At 52.6% G+C, this 23,899-nt stretch overlaps 1 protein-coding gene across 6 annotated transcripts; it reads right to left on the reverse strand.

Moving 5' to 3' along the window:
* Window positions 1–1,923: 1,923 nt before the first annotated feature.
* Window positions 1,924–23,278, reverse strand: FKBP1A (FKBP prolyl isomerase 1A). 6 transcript variants are annotated; one of them, NM_001171126.2, is given in 5 exon segments: window positions 1,924–3,003; window positions 4,662–4,826; window positions 9,629–9,741; window positions 23,112–23,159; window positions 23,242–23,278. In NM_001171126.2, coding segments are annotated over 4 exon segments (327 nt in total). In that variant the 3' UTR covers window positions 1,924–3,003; window positions 4,662–4,697.
* Window positions 23,279–23,899: the final 621 nt, after the last annotated feature.

Genomic DNA, 23,899 nt, shown 5'->3' on the forward strand with positions numbered 1-23,899 from the left:
TAATAAATTACCATAAACTGATGGATTTAAAAAACCTAATTTATTATCCTACAGTCTTGGGGGCCAGAAGTCCAGAATGGGTCCTTTAGGGTTAAAATTAGGGCATTGCCAGGGCTGTGTTCCATCAGGAGCCCTAAGGGACCCTTTTCCTTCACCTTCCCTGGCTCATATAGGCTCCTTGCCTCCTGGCCTGTTCCTGCATTTTCAAAGCTAACACCACAGAATCCCAAACATTTCCCTCTACCCCTGCCATGCCTCAGTCTCATACTCTGGTATGACTTCTTTTTTAATGATTTATTTGGAAGTTCGAATTACACAGAGTGAGGAGAGGCAGAGAGAGAGCCTTTCATCTACTGGTTCACTCCCCAATTGGTCACAACAGCTGGAGCTGCGCCTATCTAAGGCCAGGAGCTTCTTCCGGGTGACCCATGCGGGTGCAGGGAGGGGCCCAAGCGCTTGGGCCATCTTCTACTGCTTTCTGAGGCCGTATCAGAGAGCTGGATCGGAAGTGAAGCAGCCGGGACTTGAACTGGCACCCATATGGGATTGCCAGTATTCATAGGCTGTGTCCCAGAAGGAAGGCTTTACCCGCTACGCCACAGTGCCAGCCACAAGACTTCTTAGTACACCAGACTGCCTGCAATCCAGGGCAGTTCATCCCAGGGTCCTTAATTCCATCACAGCTGCCCAAGTTTTTTTAAAAAAGTTATTTGAGAGGTAAAGTAACAGAGATAGGGAGAGACAGAAAGATGTTCTACCCATTGGTTCATTCTCAAAAGATGGCCACAATAGCCCAAGCTAAGCTGATCAGGAGCCAGGAGCTTCTTCCAGGTCTCCCATGCTAAGTACAGGGGCCCAGCACTTAGGCCATCTTCAAACTGCTTTGCTAGGCCATGGCAGAGAGCTGAATCAGAAGAGGATCAGCCGGCACTTGAACCAGTGTCCATATGGGATTCTGGTGCCGCAGGCAGAGGCTTAGCCCATTACACCAGAGCACCGGCCTGTGCAAGTCCCTTTCCCACATATCACAACCCCAAGGACTTGGATGTGGGCATTCTGCAGGGCCAAGACTTTGCCTGTTACAGGTCCCACAGCCCACCCTGACCCAGAGCATTTCCCTGAACTTTGAGAACAGCTTCCCTGTGTGCGTGAGTGAAGACACCACACTGCCGGCTGAGCGCAAGAGGGTCACGGTGCAGAACTTCATTCAAGTTGCCTTCTAGAAAAGGCAGCATTATTCACGGCAGAAAACAAAAACAGATGGTGCAGTGCGGACTGAGAAAAGAACCTAGTAGGGTTTTCCCAGTGATGGTGCTGCCCTGTATTTTGATAGGGGTATGCTGATATACACGGGGGGTGGCAGTGATGTCAGCCACCTCCTCTGAAATGTGATGTAAAGGATGGCTTGTTGGACAGTAAGCTCTGTGACACATGGACATGGCAATGTTTCTCCTTCAAGCTCAGCAACAGTGGAGGAGGGGCAGCAGGGAAGCTACTGCAGCCACTGGGCAGGTGCACAGCAGGCTTCTGCACCCCAGAAGTCACTAAACAGCACCGATATAAACGCTCACCTTCCTTCTGGGACACAGTCGAGCCACAAGGAGCTCCTCTGTACCACGTGGTGACTCCTTCCTGGCAGTGCCTCCTGCTTCTTTGTAACCCTGGGAACCGCACAGCATTCCACTGTCACTGGATGGTAAGGAGAGGATGCTCCCAGCCCATTTCAGCCTCTTGCCCCTCATTCTCCCTCACCCCTAACCCCAGAGAGAACAATGAGGAAGGCCATTAAAGCTATTCACTGCTGTGGGTCTTCGGCAAGACACAGCCTCAGACCCTGCGTTTCTACTGCTCACCAGTCCAACCTCAGCTCCCTACACCAAAATGTCGGGGCAGGGTTTGAAAGTGATCACCATGAGACAGAGCTGAGAAAAGCCAGCATAAAGCACTTTATTGCAATAATAAAACTTGAAACTCATGTGGTACTGGAGCGAAGTGGGGGCAGCAACAGTTTCTCTCACCAAATCACTACACAGGAGAGCAGAGGGGTGTGAAGGGGGTGGGAGGCAGAGCCGGGAAACCCGAGATCAGCGGAGACAGCCAAGCATCAAACACCAGGAGATGCTGAAGCTGCGATGACCAGCATCACTTTCAAGAGAACACTCAAGGATGTGTCGTGATGGCCGGGCTTTCGCTGGGTGATGGTCTACAAACAGCACCTTCAATTTAAACTTTCAATTAAAAGTTTCTTAAAATTTAGGAAGTGTTGGGAGTCTTGGATAGCTAGGAGATTATAAAAGTTCTGAAAATCCACTAGAAAAACCACAGGATGGAGGGGAAAAGAAAAAGCCAGGTCACAAAGAAGGCTTCAGTGGTCCCTGCTGGCCCAGGGACAGGTACCTGTAGTGTCCAGCGTTGCAGGAAAGTGATCTAGTTTCAGAGGCAGAGGGTTCCGGGGAGGCTGGGCTGGGGCTGTGGAGGCAAAGGCTCTCCCGTCCCCACTTCAGTCTGGGCAGGGCTGTTACTCTACCCGAGGACCTCTCAGCCCTCAGCAGCGTCTCACTTCTGCTGTGGCTTTGCAGTGCCGCAGCAAGACTGTTTAATACATAATAGATACAAATCTCATCCAAAAAATAAAAATAAAATAAAGATTCTTGCAAACCCCGTTCCCCAACACCAATTCCTGTTCTAAAGTGAACCCATCACTTGTGCTGTTAACACCTGACCACATCTTCACTGGAAACCTAGACCCAAGATGGAAACTGAATCTTCACCCCAAAACGAGAACAGAATAAATCGAGTCACTTGAGGTTTATGGCGTATGGTTTAGGTGATCACACATACAAGGGGAAGGGGAAGAGGAGTAGGGGTGTGAGAAGCAAAGCTGAGTGACAGAACACATTCAGTCGGGCAGATGTTTGTACAGAGGGCATCGTGGAACTGCAGGAAAAGCTCCGGATGGATTCATGTGCACGTGTCTGGAGCACCAGACCCTCCATGGCAGATCTGTTGGAGACAAAACATCCATGAGTTCTACAACTCTGTTCTTGGTGTGCCATGGTGACAGACCTACTAATGCCTGGATCCCCCACCCACATGAACGTGACTAGCTGGTTTAGGGTATAGAACAGGTACCAAGAGATTCTTAAAAGCTTAGTGGGTGACTCTGCAGTGTGGTCCAGACCGAGCACCCCAGCCCTACCTTGGTATCTGTTAGACCAAACAGGGAGAAGTTCTCACTATGTTCATTCACTCACCCTTCTAACTTTCTGGGTTCACTCTTGAACTTCAGGACCCCTGTGAGAAGCTAAGGTATTCTTTGCAGTGGGTGGGAGGGTTAGGTCAGTGAGAGGTGCAGCCTTTGTCTCTCCTGTCACTGCCCTATCAGGTTTATAGAAAAGCCTACTTACTACTCCCCTCTCTTTCTCTTTGTCTCCTGATCTCTCTCTCTTTTCCTTCTTTGCCCCTTCCCTCCAGTCTGTTGGGTTTCCCCCAATAAACTCTTTCCCTTAAGAAAAAAAGAAAGCCTACTCCCAAACCACGGTATCCTGAGACAATCCCCCCCCCCCCCCACCGCCCCGCACGTCCAAGTTCAAATGACCCACTTCTCAAAGAATAAGAAAGGGAGCCTCTGAGAAGTGCCACAGGTTCCCTCCTGGTAGGAAGGCCTGCCCTTCCTGGGTGCGAGGGGCTCAAGCCACTGAGAGAACAAAGGTAACAGAAAGCCATCACTAGACACAGCCAGGGCAGGACAAGGTCACCAGCAGCTCTGACTGCCATTTTCGAACCAAGTATTCCCACCCGGCCCATCTGTGGCCCCCGGTTCCAGGGGCAGGAGGAAGAGAAAGGCTGGGCCAGCTAGAAAGAGGACAATGACATCATGTGTCTATGCTTCTAGAGCCAACACCAAAAGCCATGGGGTCATTGAGCCACGGAGCTTGCTTTCCTAAGAAATGAGGGTAGAACAAGGAGTCAGGAAACAGGTTCCGGTTCTGGCTCGCCCCTTCCTGGATGTGACTGAGTGAGGCTTTCTCCCTGGGCCTGAGTCTCCCCACCTGTGACACAGACAGGAAGGCTGACTCAGGTGCCTGAGGTCCCTTCCAGGACTGTACGATCCAAGAGCATCCTCTGGCCTCATTTATCCAGTCACTAATAAGAAGCTGGCCTGCTGGCCTCAGGCGTCCTGGGCTTGCTCCCTGAGGCTAGTGGACCAAAATAGCAATGCCTCTCCTATCATCTGACAGGCAATGACCACAAACTGTATGGACGGGAGAGCTGCCCACACTAAGACAGAATGTTCATGTCAGAGATGCTTTTCTTACTAGCTTCTGGAAACAAGGGAGAGCAAACGCCTTGAGAGTCCTAGTTCCAAAGAATTAAAATGTTGGCACTAAAACTTTGGCCTGCTTCCACGGCCCCCAACTCACTTCTGAGGCTCTAAGCTGTGTATATGCAAAGATGCCGCTTCCACAGCACCATCTCCACGAGGTCTCCCTTTCCTCAGGTGACCACCACTACTCTGATGCATACACTCATAAACACTGAAGAGCGTGCGTGAGAAAAGTCCTGTGGCATGTCTCCTGTTCTCTGCTACTTGTTAAACAGTGGACATAACGCGGGAGGAGCTGAGGTGGTCACAGCCCTTCAGCATCAAGTTTCCTTACCCAAGAACAGGGAGCTAAGGGAGGAGGCCATTCCTGTCATTCCAGTTTTAGAAGCTCCACGTCGAAGACGAGAGTGGCGTGTGGTGGGATGATGCCCGGGTGCCCAGTGGCACCGTAGGCATAGTCTGGGGAGATGGTCAGTTTGGCTCTCTGACCCACACTCATCTGTGAAAAGAACAAGGGAAAAAGACTCAGATGGACACACACCCTAACTGTGTCTGTAAAAGCACAGCTGCTGAGCTGGGTGGCCAGGAGGGCACTGCCTAGGGCCTCCAGTAGCTGGCAAGCTCCACATCCCTGCATCACACTCCGAGGGACCAATGGCAGTACAAGCTCCTCGACTCCCACACCTGTATGTCAGGCCCTCAGCCTTCACACCCAGCTCTCACTGACACTGCTATCACTCCAGCAGACCCACCATCTGGCCCTTCAGTGGTCTGTCACCCCAGACTTCTTGTTAGGGAACACAGACGACATCCCTCAGAACCCACAGGGGATTGCTTCTAGGACCACCAAGATGCTGAAATCCAGATGCTCAGGTCTCCTGTATAAGATGGCATAGTGTGGGGCTGGTGCTGTGGCGTAGCAGTTAAAGCTGCTGCCTGCAGTGCTGTCATCCCATATGGGCGCTGGTTTGAGTACCGGCTGCTCCACTTCTGATCTAGCTCTCTGCTATGGCCTGGGAAAGCAGTGGAAGATGGCCCAAGTCCTTGGGCCCTGCACCCATGTGGGGGACCAGGAAGAAGCTCCTGGCTTTAGATCGGCACAGCTCTGGCTGTTGTGGCCAATTAGGGAATGAACCAGCGGATGGAAGACCTCTGCCTCTCCTGTGTAACTCTGGCTTTCAAATAAATAAACCTTAAAAAAAAAAAAAAAAAAGGCATAGTGTTTACCTAGGCACCTGCCTACTGTGGGTCACCCCCAGATCATTCATAATCCCCAATACAGTGTAAATGCTGTGGATACAGCTGCTACACTGCATTGTTTAGGAAAGAGTGCCAAGAAGTCAGTCTGTGTGGAGCACCCTGTCCCCCCACCCAAGCAAATGTTTTCAATCCATAGTTGGTTGACTCCCTGGAAACAGAAGCTGCAGATACGGAGGGCTGTCTACACTTTGAGCAAAACTTCACATTAGGGGTAGGCATTATGGCACAGTGGGTTAAACTGCTAGTTGGATGCCTGCATCCCATACTGGAATGCTGGTTCGAGACCCAGCTCCTTTGCTTCTGATCCAGCTTCCAGATAGTGGGGCTGGGAAGCATCAGTGATGGTCCGAGTACTTGAGTCCCTGTTATCCACAACAGAGACCTGGATGGACTCCCCGGCTCCTGGATTCACCTTATGGATGTTGTGGGTAATGGGGAGTGAACGAGTAGATTGAAGTCCTCTTCCCCTCCTCCCTTCAAATAAAAACAATTTTTAAAAAACCAAAACATGCCGGCGCCGCGGCTCACTAGGCTAATCCTCCACCTTGCGGTGCCAGCACATCGGGTTCTAGTCCCGGTCGGGGTGCTGGATTCTGTCCCGGTTGCCCCTCTTCCAGGCCAGCTCTCTGCTGTGGCCAGGGAGTGCAGTGGAGGATGGCCCAAGTGCTTGGGCCCTGCACCCACATGGGAGACCAGGAGAAGCACCTGACTCCTGCCATCGGATCAGTGTGGTGCGCCCGCTGCAGCGCGCCGGCTGCGGTGGCCATTGGAGGGTGAACCAACGGCAAAAGGAAGACCTTTCTCTCTCTCTCTCACTGTCCACTCTGCCTGTCAAAACAAAAACAAAAACAACAACAACAAAAAACCCACCAAAACATGGCATTTAAAGAAAGCAATATTTGGGAGTTATTTTTCTGTACTTTCTGTATTTATACTCTTAGCAAAATACTTCAAAATATGTCATTACTTCAAGATTGAAGCCTTCAATGTCTTTTAAAAAAAAGATTTATTTATATTTACTTGAGAGGCAGAGTTAGAGAGAAACCCAGAGAGAGAGGTCTTCCACCCACTGGTTCATTCCCCAAATGGCCACAATAGGCAGAGCTGGGCTGATACAAAGCCAGGAGCCAGGAGCTTCCTCTGGGTCTCCCATATGGGTGCAGGGGCCCAAGCACTTGGGCCATCCTCCACTGCCTTCCTAGGCCATCAGCAGAGAGCTGCATCAGAAGTGGAGCAGCCAGAACTTGGACCTGTGCCCATATGGGATGTTGACACCACAGGTGGAGGCTTAACCTACTATGCCACCAGCCTCAACGTCCTTTTTTCTTTCTAAGATTTATTTATTTGAGAGGCAGAGTGATATAAAGATCATCTTCCACCTTGTTCACTCCAGCGATCAAGGCTGGGTCAGGCCAATGCTAGGAGCCTTGAAATCCATTCAAGTCTCCCATGTGGGAAGCAGCGGCACGAGTACTTAGACAATCTTCTGTTTTCCCGAGCCATTAACAAGGAGTTGGACTGGGAGTGGAACAGCTGGAAATCAAGCAGGCACTCCAATATGGGATGCCAAGATTGTAAGCAGTGGCTTAACCTGCTGTGCCAATGCTGGCCCAGAGCTCCTATCTGCTCAGAAAATATGTAATAGGTTATTGTTAACTACAGTTACACCACTGTGTGGGGGAACACTAGGAAGGAAAAGTTAGTTACTGATTTGATCAGTATACACTGTAAATGTATATTACAATGTCACTCTACACAATATATATATATACAATTTTTGTTAATACAAAAGTTTTAAATATTTAAAGAGATGGAACTAATTTAACATGGTTTATCTTCACACATTGAATGCATGTGTTCAGTTAAGACTGTACCCTATAAACATGTACAATAAAATAATAATTTTTAAAGATTGAGTTTTTGAGAGAAAATATATCATGTATATTATACTACTATCTATGCAAATATTTCTATGTGTTTCTACCTACTGCATAAACAGACAACATCCTTGGTAGGTCACAAATAATACCAGCAATTTCTATGAGGACAACAGTGTGGAGTGTGGAGAGTGATAAATGTGGAGTGAAAAATCTTCACTTAAATATATTTGTGTATTTTTTCAGTTTCTAATCCAACACACAAGTAAGTGCAGAGGTCTGTTTTCTGAACAGCAAGAGGCGGTCTGCTATGCTTGCATCCTTCCGCCTCGCTCTACGTTTAGTCTCCACGTGTGAACTCTGGGCTCTGTGGGGACTGAAGAGAAGCTGCAGGCTGTCGTGAGGTTCTGGTGCAGTTGAGACCCTTGCTTCTCACAGCCCCTCAGAAGCTGGGGCATGCCAGACCAGGACCGGCAGGTAGTCAACAGCGTCAGGCTTTGTCTAATGAAATCCAAAACGATCATATCCTTTCACTTCTACAATATTCTGCATACAGGTTAAATGGCCATCACAAAGGGAGTGTTTTCACAGCATATTCACTACATGGACTAGCCATTAGACTCTACTTGCTTTCAATGTGCTAACCTGGGAAGATGCCCAGAATACACTAATCAAATAGATTTTTTTAAAACCTATAAACAGGCAAAACCAAACAGCAGCCCAAGTAAAGGGAAAGGGCACAGGACAGTCTTCCCTTGCTGGGCTTTTCATTCACTTGCTGCAGACACTCAGTGGAGGAAAGTTCCCCTCACATGTGACAGGGCCATGACTGATCCCCAAAGCTCTGGGCCAAGTGGGAGTGCGGGCAACTGCCCTAACTCCAACACCTCTCGCCGAGCCTGCGACGTGAAGCAGGCTGCTAACGTTATCTCGATGGCAGCGACAGCACTCAGCCCACACAACACAGTACTGTTCAGCGCTGGAACAGTCGCAAAATATGGCTTATGGGGTGGACAATGGCTGGCGTGGGGAATGGGAGAGGAGGCAGGACAGAGCCGGCCAGGTGTCCCAGGGGACGTAAACCACACGGATCCTCTTCCTTGCAAATACCAGCCTCTGCCCCACCAGAACGGAAACCCAGGTGCCTGGGAAGATCTCTGAAAGCTAAGCGGCTTATTTGGAGAATACTCCATGACATTTACAGAGGAACTGGGGCCTGTGCATTCTGGGATGGGCGATGGACAGAAATCTTTCATCTTGGTAGAGTCCCATTTCTTCGTGGTGGGAGGGAAACAGACTGAAGAGCCCCCATGCAGGGTCTCAGGCCAAAGCATCCCTTTACCTGGGCAAAGCCAAGACAAATTCCTAAGCTGATGGGAGACAGAGCACATCTGAGATCTGGCGGCCCTGGGTCTCCTATTGTCTCCTGGGAGTTTTGTGAGAAGGAAGAGGTGAGGAAAAACAGAACCAAGACAAACAAAATGGCTTTGTGCCTGGGTCTGACCTCTCCCATATGGTCTGACACAATATGGTCAGTAGTGAGGCAAATTAAGGCGACCACAAGATGCCATTTTCCTCTTATCATGTTGCCCTGAGTCCAAAAGTTTACCAGGAGGGGCTGGAGGAAGACAGAATCTGAGTTCCTGTAGATGGCGACTGGGCGAGAGCTGTCAAGGTACAGTGCACACAAGCCCTTAAGTCACCCACCCCAGCAATTTCCAAAAACTCATCCAACAGCAACACCTGCACACAGGTCAAATAAAGTCCACCCCAGACGAACCTCTGCTCCTTGATAATACAGCAAAACACAAACATGACCCTGATGCCCACCAGTAGGGCACTGGCCAGATAAACCCAAGCCCACACATCCTACACCACTCTGCCCCTGTACTCCTCTTTTATGTGCTGGTACAGAAAGCAAAGTGGAAAACAACATGGACGGTGCATGTTAACACAGGGAAAATGAGAGTATGTGTTTGTACATGGGCTTCAAGAACGCCTACAATACACACAACAAACACTGTTAACAAGCATTACTTGTTAGGTTACCAGGCAGAGGGGGTGGGATGAAAATATGACTTAATTATACCTTTGATTTTTGAACTACCTATATGTTCAAAAATAATTTAAAAGGCAGATACTAGGAAACAAACCAAGAACGTACCTGGGCAACCCCTTCTTCCCAGCCTCGGATCACCTCCTGCTTGCCCAGCATAAACTTAAAGGGCTTGTTCCTGTCCCGGGAGGAATCGAATTTCTTTCCATCTTCAAGCATCCCTGTGAAAAAGGGCAGGTGTAACGTGAGTAACAAGGAGCGGCAGCGTTCCCCTCACAGCCCACAGAGCGTTCTGGGGCGTGGAGGATCTCCTGTGACTTCCTGGGCACCTAAGGAGCCAGCCGTGCGGATGTCCTTCCCCGACTGCGCTGAGCAGTGAGTGGGCCGGCAGAGGCAGGAGGTCTCTGTGGCTCTGGAGATGCGGAATATAAATGCCCCTGTCAGGATCTTGCAGCAACTTGCGGATTTCCTCGCAGGCTAACAATGTCAGCTCCCTTCTGCATCGCCCTACACTGAAAGTCACAGAGGGCAAGAAGCAACATTCCCGGTGACATGATGCCTAATCTGCAGCCCTGCCACTGCTCCGCTGCCGGCAGACTCCTCTGGGTTCGCTGGGCGAGTTCCCCCCCCCCACACACACACACTATTGCACCCCGGGCGCTCAGCCCCAGGGAGGGCTGCTGCCGAGGGTCTCACACCTACATCTGGGGCCCAAGGTCCAGCCTCGCTGGCAGATCTCGAGTTGTCCTCATCTTCCTGGGAAAAGTAAAAACCAACCTGGACTGAACTGTGAGTCCCATTTGTTTAAAGCTCATCTTCCCCCGACGAACTCATTCGGTCCTCTCCTCAGCACTGTCCCTCTCTCACAAACGAAGAGGCTGAAGCAGGGAGAAGTGGTCAGGCTGGAACGCCCACATTCCTTCCACCAGACCGGCTTCCCAGATGCCACACAAACACAGGTGCGCCCTCCAGTGAAAAGGGAAGCTGCAGGCAGAGCCCCGGAAGGCGAGAAAAGCGGGGTCATCCCAAGAAAATAGGGTCCGCCCTGGGACAGACGTCTGCAAGCCACTGTCAAAAACACCGCCCCCAGCACCGTCCCTCCAGAAGCCAGTGTCAGCCCATTGTGATAGCTGCCCAAGGCTCCCAAGAACTCTCGCTAGATCAGAGTGGCCTGGCCAGCCAGCTATGGACATGACAGGCACAAGGCACGCAGCCACCATGGCTGTAAGCCTCACTCAGGAGACACGTCAGAACAGCTTGTGTCATGGGGATCTGTGTGCATTTAGGGGAGGGGCGAAATCAGGACACAGTCCCCACCCGTCAAACAGCAGCAGCACTCATGAGCAGGAGGGGAAGCAGAGAGGAACCGACAGCGTTATCACAGCCACCAGACTGCGGACTTCAACAAAATAGGAAACGAGGGCGGGCGAGTGGGGGAGGGCAGCGTTGCTGTCCCAAGAAAGCAGGTGGGGAGACGGATGTCCTGGAATGGGCACCAACACCGACAGCCACTGAAGCCTGGAGTCGGGAGCTGAGGTCTAAGGAGGGGCAGGCGGGTGGGGGCTGTCCCTGCTCACAGCCAGTGCAGAACCAGGAGCAGTGATCGAGAACTGGGGAGCAGGCTCACCGTTAGCTCATTCCTTCACCAGAAAACAATTTAACACCTCATAACAGACATGACAAACGGCTGGCCGGGCTTGAAGAGTCCTCTGTAAATGAGTACCTGGGAGAAGAGAGGTCTCCTTGGCCACAATACCCGCTCTGCACACTCCCTTTAGCCTGCTGAACCCAACCCAACTGAGCTCAGAGTAGAGGGTGAGTGCAGGCAATGAACAGCTCGGATTCTCAGATCCCTTTGCCTGGCCAGGCCAGGAGCTTTTCCACATACCCTCCTGGGACTACTACTTGTAACAGAAATAAGGAAACCGACTCCAGGGCTCAGCAACCCACCAAGGTCAAAGCCAGTGAGTAGTGGGGCCTGGCTGTAGCAAAAGGCTTTATTTAGCCTAACAGGGCCTGTGAGCCACAAAGGAGACTGAAAACCAGAAGTAACCTCTTTCTGGTCTGCACTCTTGAACAGACCTCGAGCTGGGGCCCAGGCTTTCCTGAGCACTTGGTGGACAAGGCCAGCATGTGAGAGTGGTCCTGTCTACAAAGCCTGTCTGTACAAAACCCAGGTAAAACCAGCCTGGAGGGGCACCTAGAACTATGCTCTGATCCAGACTCTTGTCCTCTTCTAGTTGAACATCAACTCACTTTCCCAGAGCAGTAACAGCCAGGGCTAGGAAATGAACTGGAATCAATCTAAGTCGTTCCCCCATATTAGGGTTAGTATGGGGTGGCAACATGGCCCACTTTGGGCACTAAGACAAGACTTACGTAGTTCAGGCACTACTTCACCTATTGTGAAATTTACTCAAGTCTCCCAAGAAGTCTTGCCTGATAACAAAAAAAAGGCATTCAGGACGAAAGCTCCTGTCATTCCTTCCTGCTGATGCTGCTGTGTGAGGATGACTGCAGCTCTCTATGGCAGCTACTGTGTGACCTTGAGGTGGTCAGGCCAATGCTCTGAACCAGCCCCAATTATGTCCTGAAGTGAGGAAAGTCTGCTCTGAAGTGAAAACTATGGAGAGAGTAAAGATGCGCACTGGGGCCAGCACTGGGGCGCATCCCCTATCAGAGCTCTGGCTGAGTGCCACCTGCTCCACTTCTGATCAGCTCCCTGTGAGTGCGCCTGGGAAGGCAGCAGAAGCTAGAGCAAGTACTTGGGTCCCTGCCACCCATGTGGAAGACCAGGATGGCGTTCCCGGTTCTGGTTTTGGCCTTGCTCAGGGGAGGGTATTAGCAGATGGAAAGTATCTCTCTCTCTCACTCTGCCTTTCAAATACACAAGCCTTTAAAAAAACAAAACAAAACAAAACAAAACACCTCAGCGGTTACCAGAAGTTAGGGAGGGAGCGATGACTGCATGGAGCACAGCAGGTTTCCAAGGCAGTGAAAACCGTGGTGGACACATGTCATTAAGCACACAGCCATCCACAGCCAAGCGAACCTCAAGGTAGCTATGAACCCAGGTGATGATAACGTGTCAGTGGAAGGGAGTGCTTTTTAACTCGTTTCATCCTAGTGCAGGATCTTGATAAAGGGTGGAAGTCATGCACATGTGGGCCAGGGGATATATGGGAAATTTCACCTTTCAATTTCATTGAGAATCTAAAACTGATTAAAAAGTCTTATATAAAAAGTGTCCTTTGAGTAAAATCGAGTTTTTAATTGCTTGTACAGAATACTAACCCAAATGGTAAGCAGTAAACCTTTACTTAGTACAACCCAATGCAGTGCTGCTGTTAGGAAGAGTGACAAACAACCAAGACCACAAACAGCCACCACTGATCTGACAAGCAGACTTGTGCTTGATGTTGGGACCTAGTACACACACCCATTTTTAATTTTTTTTTATCTTTTTTTTTTTTTGACAGGCAGAGTTAGTGAGAGAGAGACAGAGACAGAGACAAAGGTCTTCCTTTTTCTGCTGGTTCACCCTCTAAATGGCCACTACGGCTGGTGCCGCGCTGATCCGAAGCCAGGAGCCAGGTGCTTCTCCTGGTATCCCATGCGGGTGCAGAGCCCAAGGACTTGGGCTATCCTCCACTGCACACTCCTGGGCCACAGCAGAGAGCTGGACTGGAAAAGGAGCAACCGGGACAGAATCTGGCACCCCAACCGGGACTAGAACCCAGGGTGCCAGCACCGCAGGTGGAGATTAGCCTAGTGAGTTGTGGCGCCGGCCGATTTTATTTCTTTATAAACAAAATTTGCAGGGCCAGTGCTGTGGTGCAGGAGATAAAGCCGTCATCTGCAGCACCGGCATCCCATATGGGCACCAATCTGAGTCCCGGCTGTTCCACTTCCGACCCAGCTCTCTGCTAATGTGCCACTCTGGTCATTGCAGCCATTTGGGGACTGAATCAGTGAATGGAAGATCTCTGTCTCTCCCACTCTCTCTGTGTGACTCTGCCTTTCAAATAAATAAATAAATCTTAAAAAACAACGTAGTATCAGGACAGCACATGACAAAGTGGGTGTCACACAACTGACATGAGCTCTAGGACAAGCCTTTGCTGGAAATGGAGTTTACGAGGGAGGAGTCACAGGCCACCCTGCACATGGCTGTGAGAGGGCTGGCTGAGGGGAAAGGATGCAGGAGGGGGAGTGGTGTGTGATAAGCAGGCAGGTGTGATGTTTAGTTTCACAGCCTAGGCTGCCCACATCCCCTACCACAGTGCCTGGTGTTGAGTCCCAGGACTGATCCACTGATCCTTATTTCAGATTCCAGCCAATGTGCACCCTGGGTGGTACAGGTTCAAGAAGTTGGGTTCTTGCCACCCATGTGGATTGAGTTCCTGGCTTCAGCTTGGCCCAACCCTGGTCCTTTGCAGGCATTCGGGAAGTGAACCAGCAGATGGGAACTTGTTCTGTCTCTGAAGTAAAATACATAATAAAAATTAGGGGAGAGGGGCTGGCTCTGTGGTGTATCGGGTAAAGCCATCTACAGTGCCGGCACCCCATATAGGCGCAAGTCCTGGCTGCTCCTCTTCCGATCCAGCTCTCTACTGTGGCCTGGAAAGCAGTGGAGATGGCCCACGTCCTTGGGCCCTCGCACCCACGTGGGAGACCCAGAAGAAGCTCCTGGCTTCGGATCAGCACAGCTCCGGCCATTGTGGCCAATTGGGGAATGAACCAGGGGACGGAAGACCTCTCTGTCTCTGCCTCTCCTTCTCTCTCTCTGTAACTCTGACTTTCAAATAAATAAATAAATCTTAGAAAAAAAAATTAGGGGAGAAAAAAGCAGCAGCGGCAAAAGCAGCAGGAATGAGTATACACATAGTTGTCTAGAATGGGAATTATACTGGTTGGCACTGAATGCAAAATGTAGAAGCTGTGATGTCAAAACGGGTAGTGAGGACTTCCACTTCTGGCCAAGACGGAAGAACAGGGATGGATTTGTCCTGGAAACAACCACAAAGCAACCAAACCAACCAACCCGCAATGAATAAATAACAACCAAGCACTAGGCACCCATGATGAAAGACAGCACCCCTGGGCGGTAGAGGGCAACATGGTGAGCCCTCTGATAGCTCTACCTTATGTCCTTGGGGTATTTCCCAAGACAGGGGAGTGGAACGAAGCTCCAGGCAGCTGGAGGGAGGACCGCAGGAAAGACCTGCAGAGTGCCTGCCTTGATCAGTCAAGACTGATCCGTGCACATGCTCTAGCAACTAAGTACTCAAGGCCAGGAAAAGAACCACTCCAGGGTTTGCAGGAACAGTGCCCAGGCTAGGAAGCTCACGGTTCATCAGGCACCTGGGCAGGGTGCTAGTGGGAAATAAGGAATCAGCCCTAAATTGAGCACTGCTCCAGAACCACAAAAGTCAGACTGTTTCTAAGTAACTTCTAAGAATCAAATATTAATTCAAAATGGATCACAGACCTAAACGCAAATGCTAAACCTACAAAATGTCCAGAAGAAAACATGGGGAAATCTTTGTAACCTTGGGTTAGGCAAAGATTTCTTAGATACAATGTCAAAAATCCACAAAATAACTGGAACTGCATCAATATTAAAAACTTCTGTACTTAAACACCACTTAGTGAATGAAAAGATAAGCCACAGATCAGGGGAAGATTTTTGCAAAGCATAGTATCTAATACAGGACTTCGCACAGGTTACATAAAAGGTATTCAACATTCCCATTCATCACAAAACGCACATTGAACCACCCGGAGAGACACCCAACCCTGGTGACTGGAGTGAAACCGAGACTGACCCTACCGGGCATTCCAGAGGAAGTGAAGGAGCTGGGGTTCTCATGCACCGCTGATGGGAAGAAAGGGAGGAAGCTTCCAGGAAACCTGGGTCGTTAAGCTACACACACCGCCCCTCTGACCCAGCCTCCTAGTCCTGAATATTTATCTAAGGGAAGTGACAGGCTATGTTGATACAAAGACTCACATGTTGATCTTCCAAGCACATTTATTTGTAATACTCCATAACTAGGAACCAACCCAAATCTCCACAACTGATACATCAATAAATAAGTTCTATCCTCACCCAGAAAACGATTCAGCAATAACTGAAGAAAGACGCTGGACAAGAGCACCCATTGGCTGACTCTCTGCACAGAACTTCAGACAAGCAGCGGCTGGGAGCAGAGGGCAGGAGGCAGAACTCCAAGGGGAGTCAACGTTCAAATCTGTGAAAGGTAGACCTGCGCATTTACTGGATGTCAGTCATGCCTCAGTAAAATGGAGGGCAGGAAACAGGTCAAATCCCAGCAGTGGCTCCAATTTTAACTCAGAGATCTCTGTGCCAGGACCTGGAGCCCTTGAACAGTGAAACCGCCTGCCGGGTTGGTGCCATCATTTCCTAGAGAAAGCACGATCCTCAGAGAGGAGGCAGCTGAGGTCCCAGGGCAGCCCTGACAGCTGACATTCCTGACGCTCGGAGGGCTCCTGGCAGAGACAGGCCCGGCACTGCCTGCTGTTTGCAGCCAGACTACACCTCATGACCGAGAAACTGCCACAGAGCTCCACATGCTTTTTTTCTTAAATAAATAATTATCTATTATTTAATTTGAAAGGCAAAGCAAGAGAAACAGACACAGAGATCTTTGATCCACTGGGTCACTCCCTAAATGGCCATAACAGCTGGGCTCAGCCAGGCCAAAACCGGGAGCCAGCAACTGTCTGGGTCTCCCACGTGGGTGGCAGGGGCCCAAGCAGTTGGGCCCTCTTCCGTTGCTTTCCCAGGCATGTTAGCAGTGAGCTGGATTGGAAGTGGAGCAGCCAGGACTCAAACCAGCACTCCCTAGGCGTTATAAGTGGCGGCTTAACCAGCTACATCACAACACCCGCCTCTAACCCTGCATTCTTGATTTCAAGTATGAATTCTTGGCTCTCTGAACTGAATGCAGACTTGCAGTCAGTTCTGTGTCGCCATGGCACTGGCCTCAGCCCTTGGTACTTGCAATACCGCCACTCATGAGCACTTCTGGACCTGCTTCATTGGCATGATTTTTAGGAACCAGCAGGAAAGCACAAGGCTTCCATTATTTACAGCTTCCTCCCTACGTGGTAAAAAGCATCTCAGAGGTAATCCCACAATGGCCACCTCGAGTCTCGGTACCTTTAAGTTACTAATCAGTGAGGACACTGTAGGAATTGGGGGTTTCCGGCCTAAGAAAGGAACGAAAGCTATGGCTCACCGGCAGAGGCTGTTGCTGTCACTTTGGCCTGGGTCTCCTTCTGACTGCTGAGCTGGTCTTTGGGGGAGACTCATATTCACAGCCTGGGAGGAGCAGCAGGGCTTAAAACAGATAGGGGGCATGGGGAGAGCCTCCAGTGTGTCAGCGCCACGGCAGCCCACTCCTTCCTGCTGCGTAGCTGAGCTTGTTCTTGTTGAGAAAACTGGCGGAGGCAGGCTCGGGCAGCAGCTGTTGGGCAGACAAGTGCCCTAGACTGCTGCTGGTGCTTGGTCCAAGCCACAGAACATAAAAAAAATGGTGAAGACCCAAAACTAGGAATCAGATATTCATAGGGTTATTATTTCACTAATAACCCGACAGACATGGAGTTGCTTCCAGTGCACTCTGGGTTAAGGGGAGACAGCGCAGGAGGCAGATGACGGCTTCAGTGCCACAGCGAAAGCTCCGATTCACTGTGACCACAATGCGGTTTCACCGCTGCGCATGAATCTGCAGGTCTTCACAGGCAGCGTCTTGTAGGAACCAAAAGACGCAAAGTTTAAGATTAAAAAACCAAAGACCTAAACCAAGTGACCCCAAGCCTCCCAGGTGGGAGAGGGAGGAAAGGACTTCTACTTTCAGCACAGAGATAAAGAGAAAGGGAGAGACAGGGGCCGGCGCCGTGGCTCACTTGGTTAACCCTCCACCTGCGGCGCTGGCATCCCATATGGGTGCCGGATTCTGTCCCGGTTGCTCCTCTTCCAGGCCAGCTCTCTGCTGTGCCCGGGAGTGCAGTGGAGGATGGCCCAGGTCCTTGGGCCCCTGCACACTCATGGGAGACCAGGAAGAAGCACCTGGCTCCTGGCTTCGGATCGGCGCAGTGCCGGCCGTGGCGGCCATTTGGGGAGTGAACCAACAGAAGGAAGACCTTTCTCTCTGTCTCTCACTGTCTATAACTCTACCTGTCAAATTAAAAAAAAAAAAAAAAAAGGGAGAGACAGAGATTTTTCATCTGGTTCACCCCCCACCCCCAACGGCCACTGGCTGGGGCTGCACCAGATGGAAGCCAGGAACTTCTTGCCAGTCTTGGCAGGGGCCCAAGCACTTGGGTCATCTTCCACTCTTTCCCAGGCACATTAGCAGGGAGCTGGATTGGCGTGGCCAGTGCTGGCTATTTGGAAAGGCTCAATAAAGGCAAGTCACTAAAAGACACTGCCAGAGAAAAATGACCTGACGAGGGCACCACCGTATGCCTGCAGAAAGGATCGGAAAATCTGGGAAGGTTGCTATTTGGATGACCTCACAATACTCCTTGCTCTACGTTTAAAAAAGACAAAGTTTTTCCAAAGAACTACAATAGGAAACTCCACCAACAGAGCCATGCTCAAAGACACTGCCCTTTTGCAAGTGATTTCTATTTGAGTCTAAAACAAAACATCTGGAGAAACCACAGCACTTTTGTCATTAACATACCAATCACCCACTTGTTCCAATCATGATGGGCAGGAGGATTCTACACTTAGGTAAGTAAAAGGTGTTAACAAAAGCCTCACGCCTACAGTGCCCCCCTCCCCTCCCCTCTGGGTGTCTGCGGCTGCATTCCAATGGGTTCCTTAAGAGAGTTGTCTGTGACAGCTTGGTCAGGAGACCAAAAGGACAGGGATGAGAGTTCTCCCTGTCTCTCCATGTGATTCCTCCGTGTGTGTGTTCCCCATCCACCGCCCTCACCAGACACCAGACCAAGGGCGTGGCCTGATTTGGGACTGTGAATCTCCAACTGTGAGCGGAAGTAAGCCTCTTCCTTTTCCAGTGAGCTCCTCTCAGATATCGGAGTTACAGCAACAGAAAGCTGACTACTGCACTACCCGAACAGGCAACCAGTGCCCCCTGCCACATTTCCAGGGATCACAAATGCAGTGCAAGCTCATTTCCCATCTGTAGTTTGGAAATGCGTCTAAATTTGGCTAAATTCCTTTAGGGCCTATGACAAGTGTGTATTCTCAGAGGGAGGGCCCAAAATGGGAAGACCCCACGTGATTCCAACAGCAATACAAAGAACATAGACCAGAACAAACCCTTGTAGCCCTGTCTCTCCATCTTCCACTCTCATCATACTATCACACTGCCACCTGACGTCCCGGGGAGGGGAAGAGGGGACACTGTAACTGGTCAGCTGGCAGCGGAGCAGTAGGCCTTTCCTGTGGAGTACAGGGCGCACAGGCCTGAGCTCTGGCCCTCCGCCGTCTCCTTGCTTCAGTCTTGCTCTCCTAGTCTAAACCTGTCACTACAGCCAGATGGGCAGTCTCCAAACAGAAGTCAGACCCTAAGACTTCGCTGCTTAGATCCTCCTGTGGCCCCCATCTCATTCAGAAAAGTAGCCAACGTCCTTTAAATTAGCCCAGGAGATGTGTAAGAGCTGCCCCACCCCAGTCTCACCTGGTTACTCTCACTTCTCCACTCCAAAAAGGTTGCTTCCTGTGTTCTGCATTCACACCAGGGACACTGCCACCCCAGGGCCTTTGTACCTGCTGTTCCCACTACCTAAACTCTCTTGCTCACTCCCTTACCTACTGCAGCTTTGCTCAACTGCCCCTTTCTCATTGATGTCTATTTAAAATGGCAGCCTTCAGTGCTTACTGGCTAACATACATCTTTGCTTTGAGCACCAACACCCTTGCCCCACCAGTCCACACAGCAGCCGCAACAGAGGGGGTTAAAAATCCACATCAGCTCAAGACCTGTAATGGCTGCCGCCTGACTCAAAGGAAACCACGGACAAGCACCACCGTCCCCTCATCGCCTGCCACGTCCACCTCACACGGCCCACTCTGACCACAGCAGTCTTCCTGCACGTGCCGGCTCCCCCCTCCGCCGCACGGTGTCCTCGGAGTGCAAGCAGGGCCTGTCCCAGCCACCCTCTCTAAAAGCAGCTCGCCTGTCGTCCCCTTGCCCACGCTGCTGCACTCTCTCCCAAGACCCAACGTGGCACGTGGTCATGCTGGTCTCCTTGCCAAGCGCGGAGCCCTGCCACAGCAGGCCTGTCTGCCTAGCTCACTGGCCATGTCCCTAGTCCCCAGGAAACTGTCAGGAGGGAAAAGGGTCACAGACTACCCCACAGGGTGGCGGCACCCATCAAGGGAGGCCATCTCAGCCCCTCTTCCCCAGATGTGACATCACCAACCCAGACACAGCCAGCAGGGGAGCGGAGGAAACAGAATAGGCCCAAGTGGGGACAGCGGCTAAGGAAAAGCCGCCACAGCTGCCTGGGAGGCTCATGGCCCTCCTGGGACCAAGATGAGGGGATAAGGGGCACTTGGCTTTTTTCAGCCAATCCAGGGCGCTATGGATGTCTCGAGCCAGATCCCAAGGACAAGCTATCCAGCTACTGTCAGGAGGACTAACAAAGAATTCCTTCGATCCACCTGAGGTCCTTCTCACCATGCAGGCACGTGGCCTGTGATGTGAGTAAAAGAACTCAAACCCAGCTGGGCAAGCTCGACCACAGTGACGCAGCTCCTGGAGGCAGGGAGGGGCGTGGGAACCCACTGGGCGCTGCTTCCACCTCCTCCCTCCCACGGCAAGGCCTGCCATGCTCCTGGGACGGCTTCGTTGGTGCGGGCACAACGTTCACCTCCCCGCAGGCACCGCGAGGAGGAGGAGGTGCCGGTGTCCCTCAGAGGCGAGGCCTTCCTTGTGCCGGGCACTGCTGAGAGGCCACAGAAGGCAGCAGAGGGCCAGCAGAGCCGGGCTATCTCTGGCGGCCCAGCCTGCTAGTGGCACTGAAAACCGCCACGTGGTAAAAGTGAGCCCGTGCTAGGCATCTCGGGGGTGGCTGAGGGGAGATTTGGCCCACCCTGCTTCCACGGCTTTCTCTGGACCTGCCCCTGAATCCGCTGTAGTGGACACCTGGCCAGGTGACTGGATCCAGAGCGCTCACCTGACCCAAACCTGCATCTAGCAGATGCTCTGAGCCAGCAACCTAAGGGACACCCTCACACGGAGCCCAGGAAGCCGCGACAGGGAAGGGCGGGGCCGGGGATGCAGGGAACTTCCACTATCCACCAGCTAAGGGAAGCAAAAAAAATGCAAACTGGAACAGACGCCTGAGGCAGCCAGGTAGAGGAAGGAGAGGAAACCCAGGGCCATCATGGGAATTCCTTCTCCTTTCCTGGGGCCTCCTGCTTTTGAAGACACCTCCATCCCCCAGCCCTGCCTCTTGATGACAAGTCTCCTTGTGCGCATGTTCCCTCCAGATGGAGTCTGTTCCCAGTAACTTAAAAGGCTTAACTGCTACAGATGAGATCTCACAGCACCTACCCACCCCTCCACGCCCCCACAGGCCTCAAACAGGTTCTTCCCCGCAGGCTGGAGGCAAAGACCCCGTGGGAACAAAGGTGCCCTCCCGCCCTCCCGGCAGCTGGAGAACCATCCACTCTGAACAGGAGGCAGAGCTGGTTTCTCACTAAGGCATCTTTGTAGAGCTTATCAAAATGAAATAATAAAGCAAGCTTCTGTGCTAATGTACACCAGGGTCCTGCTGCTGTTCTGGGAACACGTGGGTGGGTGCCACCCGCGAGAAAAACACAGACTTGAAGAGGCACTGGGAGCCCTGATGGTGTTCCAGTCCCACCGCCATCTGTGCTCACAGGCGAAGGCTCCAGACACGCTGGGCGGGACGCTTGACCAAGCGCGGGCACTGTGAAATGTGGACCTACTTCCATGCTGCTGTCTGGCCCTGCCAGCAGCCCCAGAACATGGACGAGGCAAGGGCTGGGGTACAGACTGCGGTCCCAGTGACGGGACTTAGAAACTGGGATTGGCGAGGGGTGCCCCAGGCACCTCTCCACCCTGTAAGCCCGTCGTCACCCCAGTCAGATGCAGGGACAGAATGAAGTACTCACTCACTGCAAATAAAAGGCGACAGCTCCTCCTCTCCCCCCACTCATCACAATCGACCAAACCAAAGCCAAGGGTGTTCCCCAGCTAGACCTCCCAGCACCAGACTCAGGTGCCACAAAGACAGCTACTTCCATGTCAGGATCACTTTGCAGTTTCTTTCAGAGACCTGAGTCTGCTCCCTGCAGTCCCCCTCCCGCGGCAGCCTTTCCAAGGCCCCAGTGCACTCCTTCCACCTCCTGCTCCCAGTTCTACCCACGGGGACTGGGACGGGCCAGACACAAAGGGGCACAGGCAGGGGGCTGTGAGCTGCGGGCTGCCTTTTGTCCCTTCCCAATGAGAAGTCCTTTCCCTCAAGAGCCGCTCCCCCTACCTCCCCCAAGATCTGAGAGGCCGAGCGGTCCCGGAGCGCCTTGGTCAGAACCCACCAGTCTGCTGGCCTGAAGGAGAAGGGGCGGGCAGGGGGCAGGAGAAGAACCGGAGGAAAGAGGAGGAACTGAGGAAGGGGGGGGGGGGGAGTATTCAGATCAACAACTGCGCGACACCAATCGCTCCCCTCCTCCCCCAGCCAACAGCCATGGAGTCTGCGCCAGCTCGGCCCCCTCCACCCCCCCACCACCCAAGAGGTCCTTGTAAGGGCATGGAGTAAAAAGATGGTCTCAAGACACACAATTCTGATGTCTGAATCCCGGCTGGGGTCTCCCAGTCCCCCCTGGCTTACACAGCTCTGCAGTGCCCGCCCTGAGCCTCCAGGTTCCTTATCTTTAAAATGGGGATGAGAAAATCACGACTCGCGGAAGGGCGGAACAGCTTTTCACGAGCCTGAGCCACCACTGCCACTGAGGCTCGGATTTGTAAATGGCTCGAAAGGAAGAGGAACAAAACCGTGCACATCTGTCTCCCCCAAGGCCAGGCTGAGCCGAAGAAATGACCTGGGAAGTGGGACGTGCACTCCCTGCCCGCGAAGTTCTCGGAGGTGAGGGGCAGCTCTGTAGACTCGGAATTACCTCGTCCCTCTTGGCTCCACTGAAGCGAGCGCCGGAAGCGGGGGGTAGCACAGAAATGCTACACATCCCTCCCAACGGGCCCTGGCCAGGACTCTGCCCAGTCCAGATCGTGTGACCTTGGGCAAATGACTTCCCTCGCCAAGCCTCAGTTTCCTCCTGTGTGCAGTGTGCATAATGGCTGCACCTAAGGCACAGGACTGCTTCAAATGCGCAAGGCAGAGCCTAGCCCGCAGCCAAGGCTCCCCACCGCCGGCTCGGACCCTCCCGGGTTCGGCAGGCCCGAGGCTGCCCCTCCGGGGAGCAGCCACCGCCCAGGCCTCTGCCTCGGGCCACGCGGGCCTCCCTGCCGCCACGCCCCAGGTCCCCAGGCCGCGCCGGCGGGCCGCACACAGACTAGAGGGTGTGCGGCCGGAGCTCCCCACCCCGCGGGCCCTCCAGACTCACCGGTGTAGTGCACCACGCAGGTCTGGCCGCGCTTCGGGAAGGTGCGCCCTGAGAAGACAGACACACAGACCGGCACGGTGAGCGGATGCGCGCGGCGGAGGCACCCCGGCCCACCGACGCCGCTACTCACCGTCTCCGGGGGAGATGGTCTCCACCTGCACTCCCATGGCGGCAGCGGACGCTGGGCGGGCGGCGAGGCGGGCAGCGTGGACCGAGAGCAGACCTGGCAGCGGTTCCGCGGCTCTGCTCGGCCCTCCGCGCGTCGCCTGCGCACGCGCGCGCCCCCGCACGCCCCGCCCTGCGTGCGCGGCCCACGCGGCGCGCACGTCCCGGAAGCCCCGGCCTTTGGGCAGGGGGACCGGAAGCCCGGAAGCCCGGAAGCCCCGAGGCCTCCGGATGCAGCCGTGTCTGGTGGACTGCCTGCCTCCCCCGTCCCGGTCCGCCTTTGTGCGTTTAGTCTGGCAGGCTCTGCTGCACCGAGTTTGCGGCTGTGCGAGGTGGGGGTAGTGATAGGGGGTCCTCCAGTTACGCGCCTTGAGCGCCCAGTTACTCATCCGGTGAAGAGGTGAGTTGGGAGGGGTCCGCGCACAGGTGGCGGCGTGGCCGCGTTCCTTGCACGGTCAAGGGCCCCGGTGTTTACACTGCCTGGAGTGAAGCCTGACCTCTTTGCCCCGGTTTCATTGAGCGCATGTGTTCCTCTTGAACACCTACTGGATGCCGTTGGAGCTCAAAGAACAATACCCCCCAACATGGCTTTATTTTGGGGCGTCCTAAACGCTTCTAAAGGA

Source organism: Oryctolagus cuniculus, chromosome 11, assembly GCF_051225735.1.
Source record: "Oryctolagus cuniculus isolate XC-2025 breed Fujian yellow rabbit chromosome 11, ASM5122573v1, whole genome shotgun sequence".
Lineage (NCBI taxonomy): Eukaryota > Metazoa > Chordata > Mammalia > Lagomorpha > Leporidae > Oryctolagus > Oryctolagus cuniculus.

Bases quoted from the DNA above. Each gene is read 5' to 3' on its own strand.
- FKBP1A (XM_089306863.1), bottom strand. The intron at 4,827-9,628 runs GTACGTTCTTGG...TTCTTTTCACAG, and splicing joins GGGAAGAAGGGGTTGCCCAG to ATGAGTGTGGGTCAGAGAGC.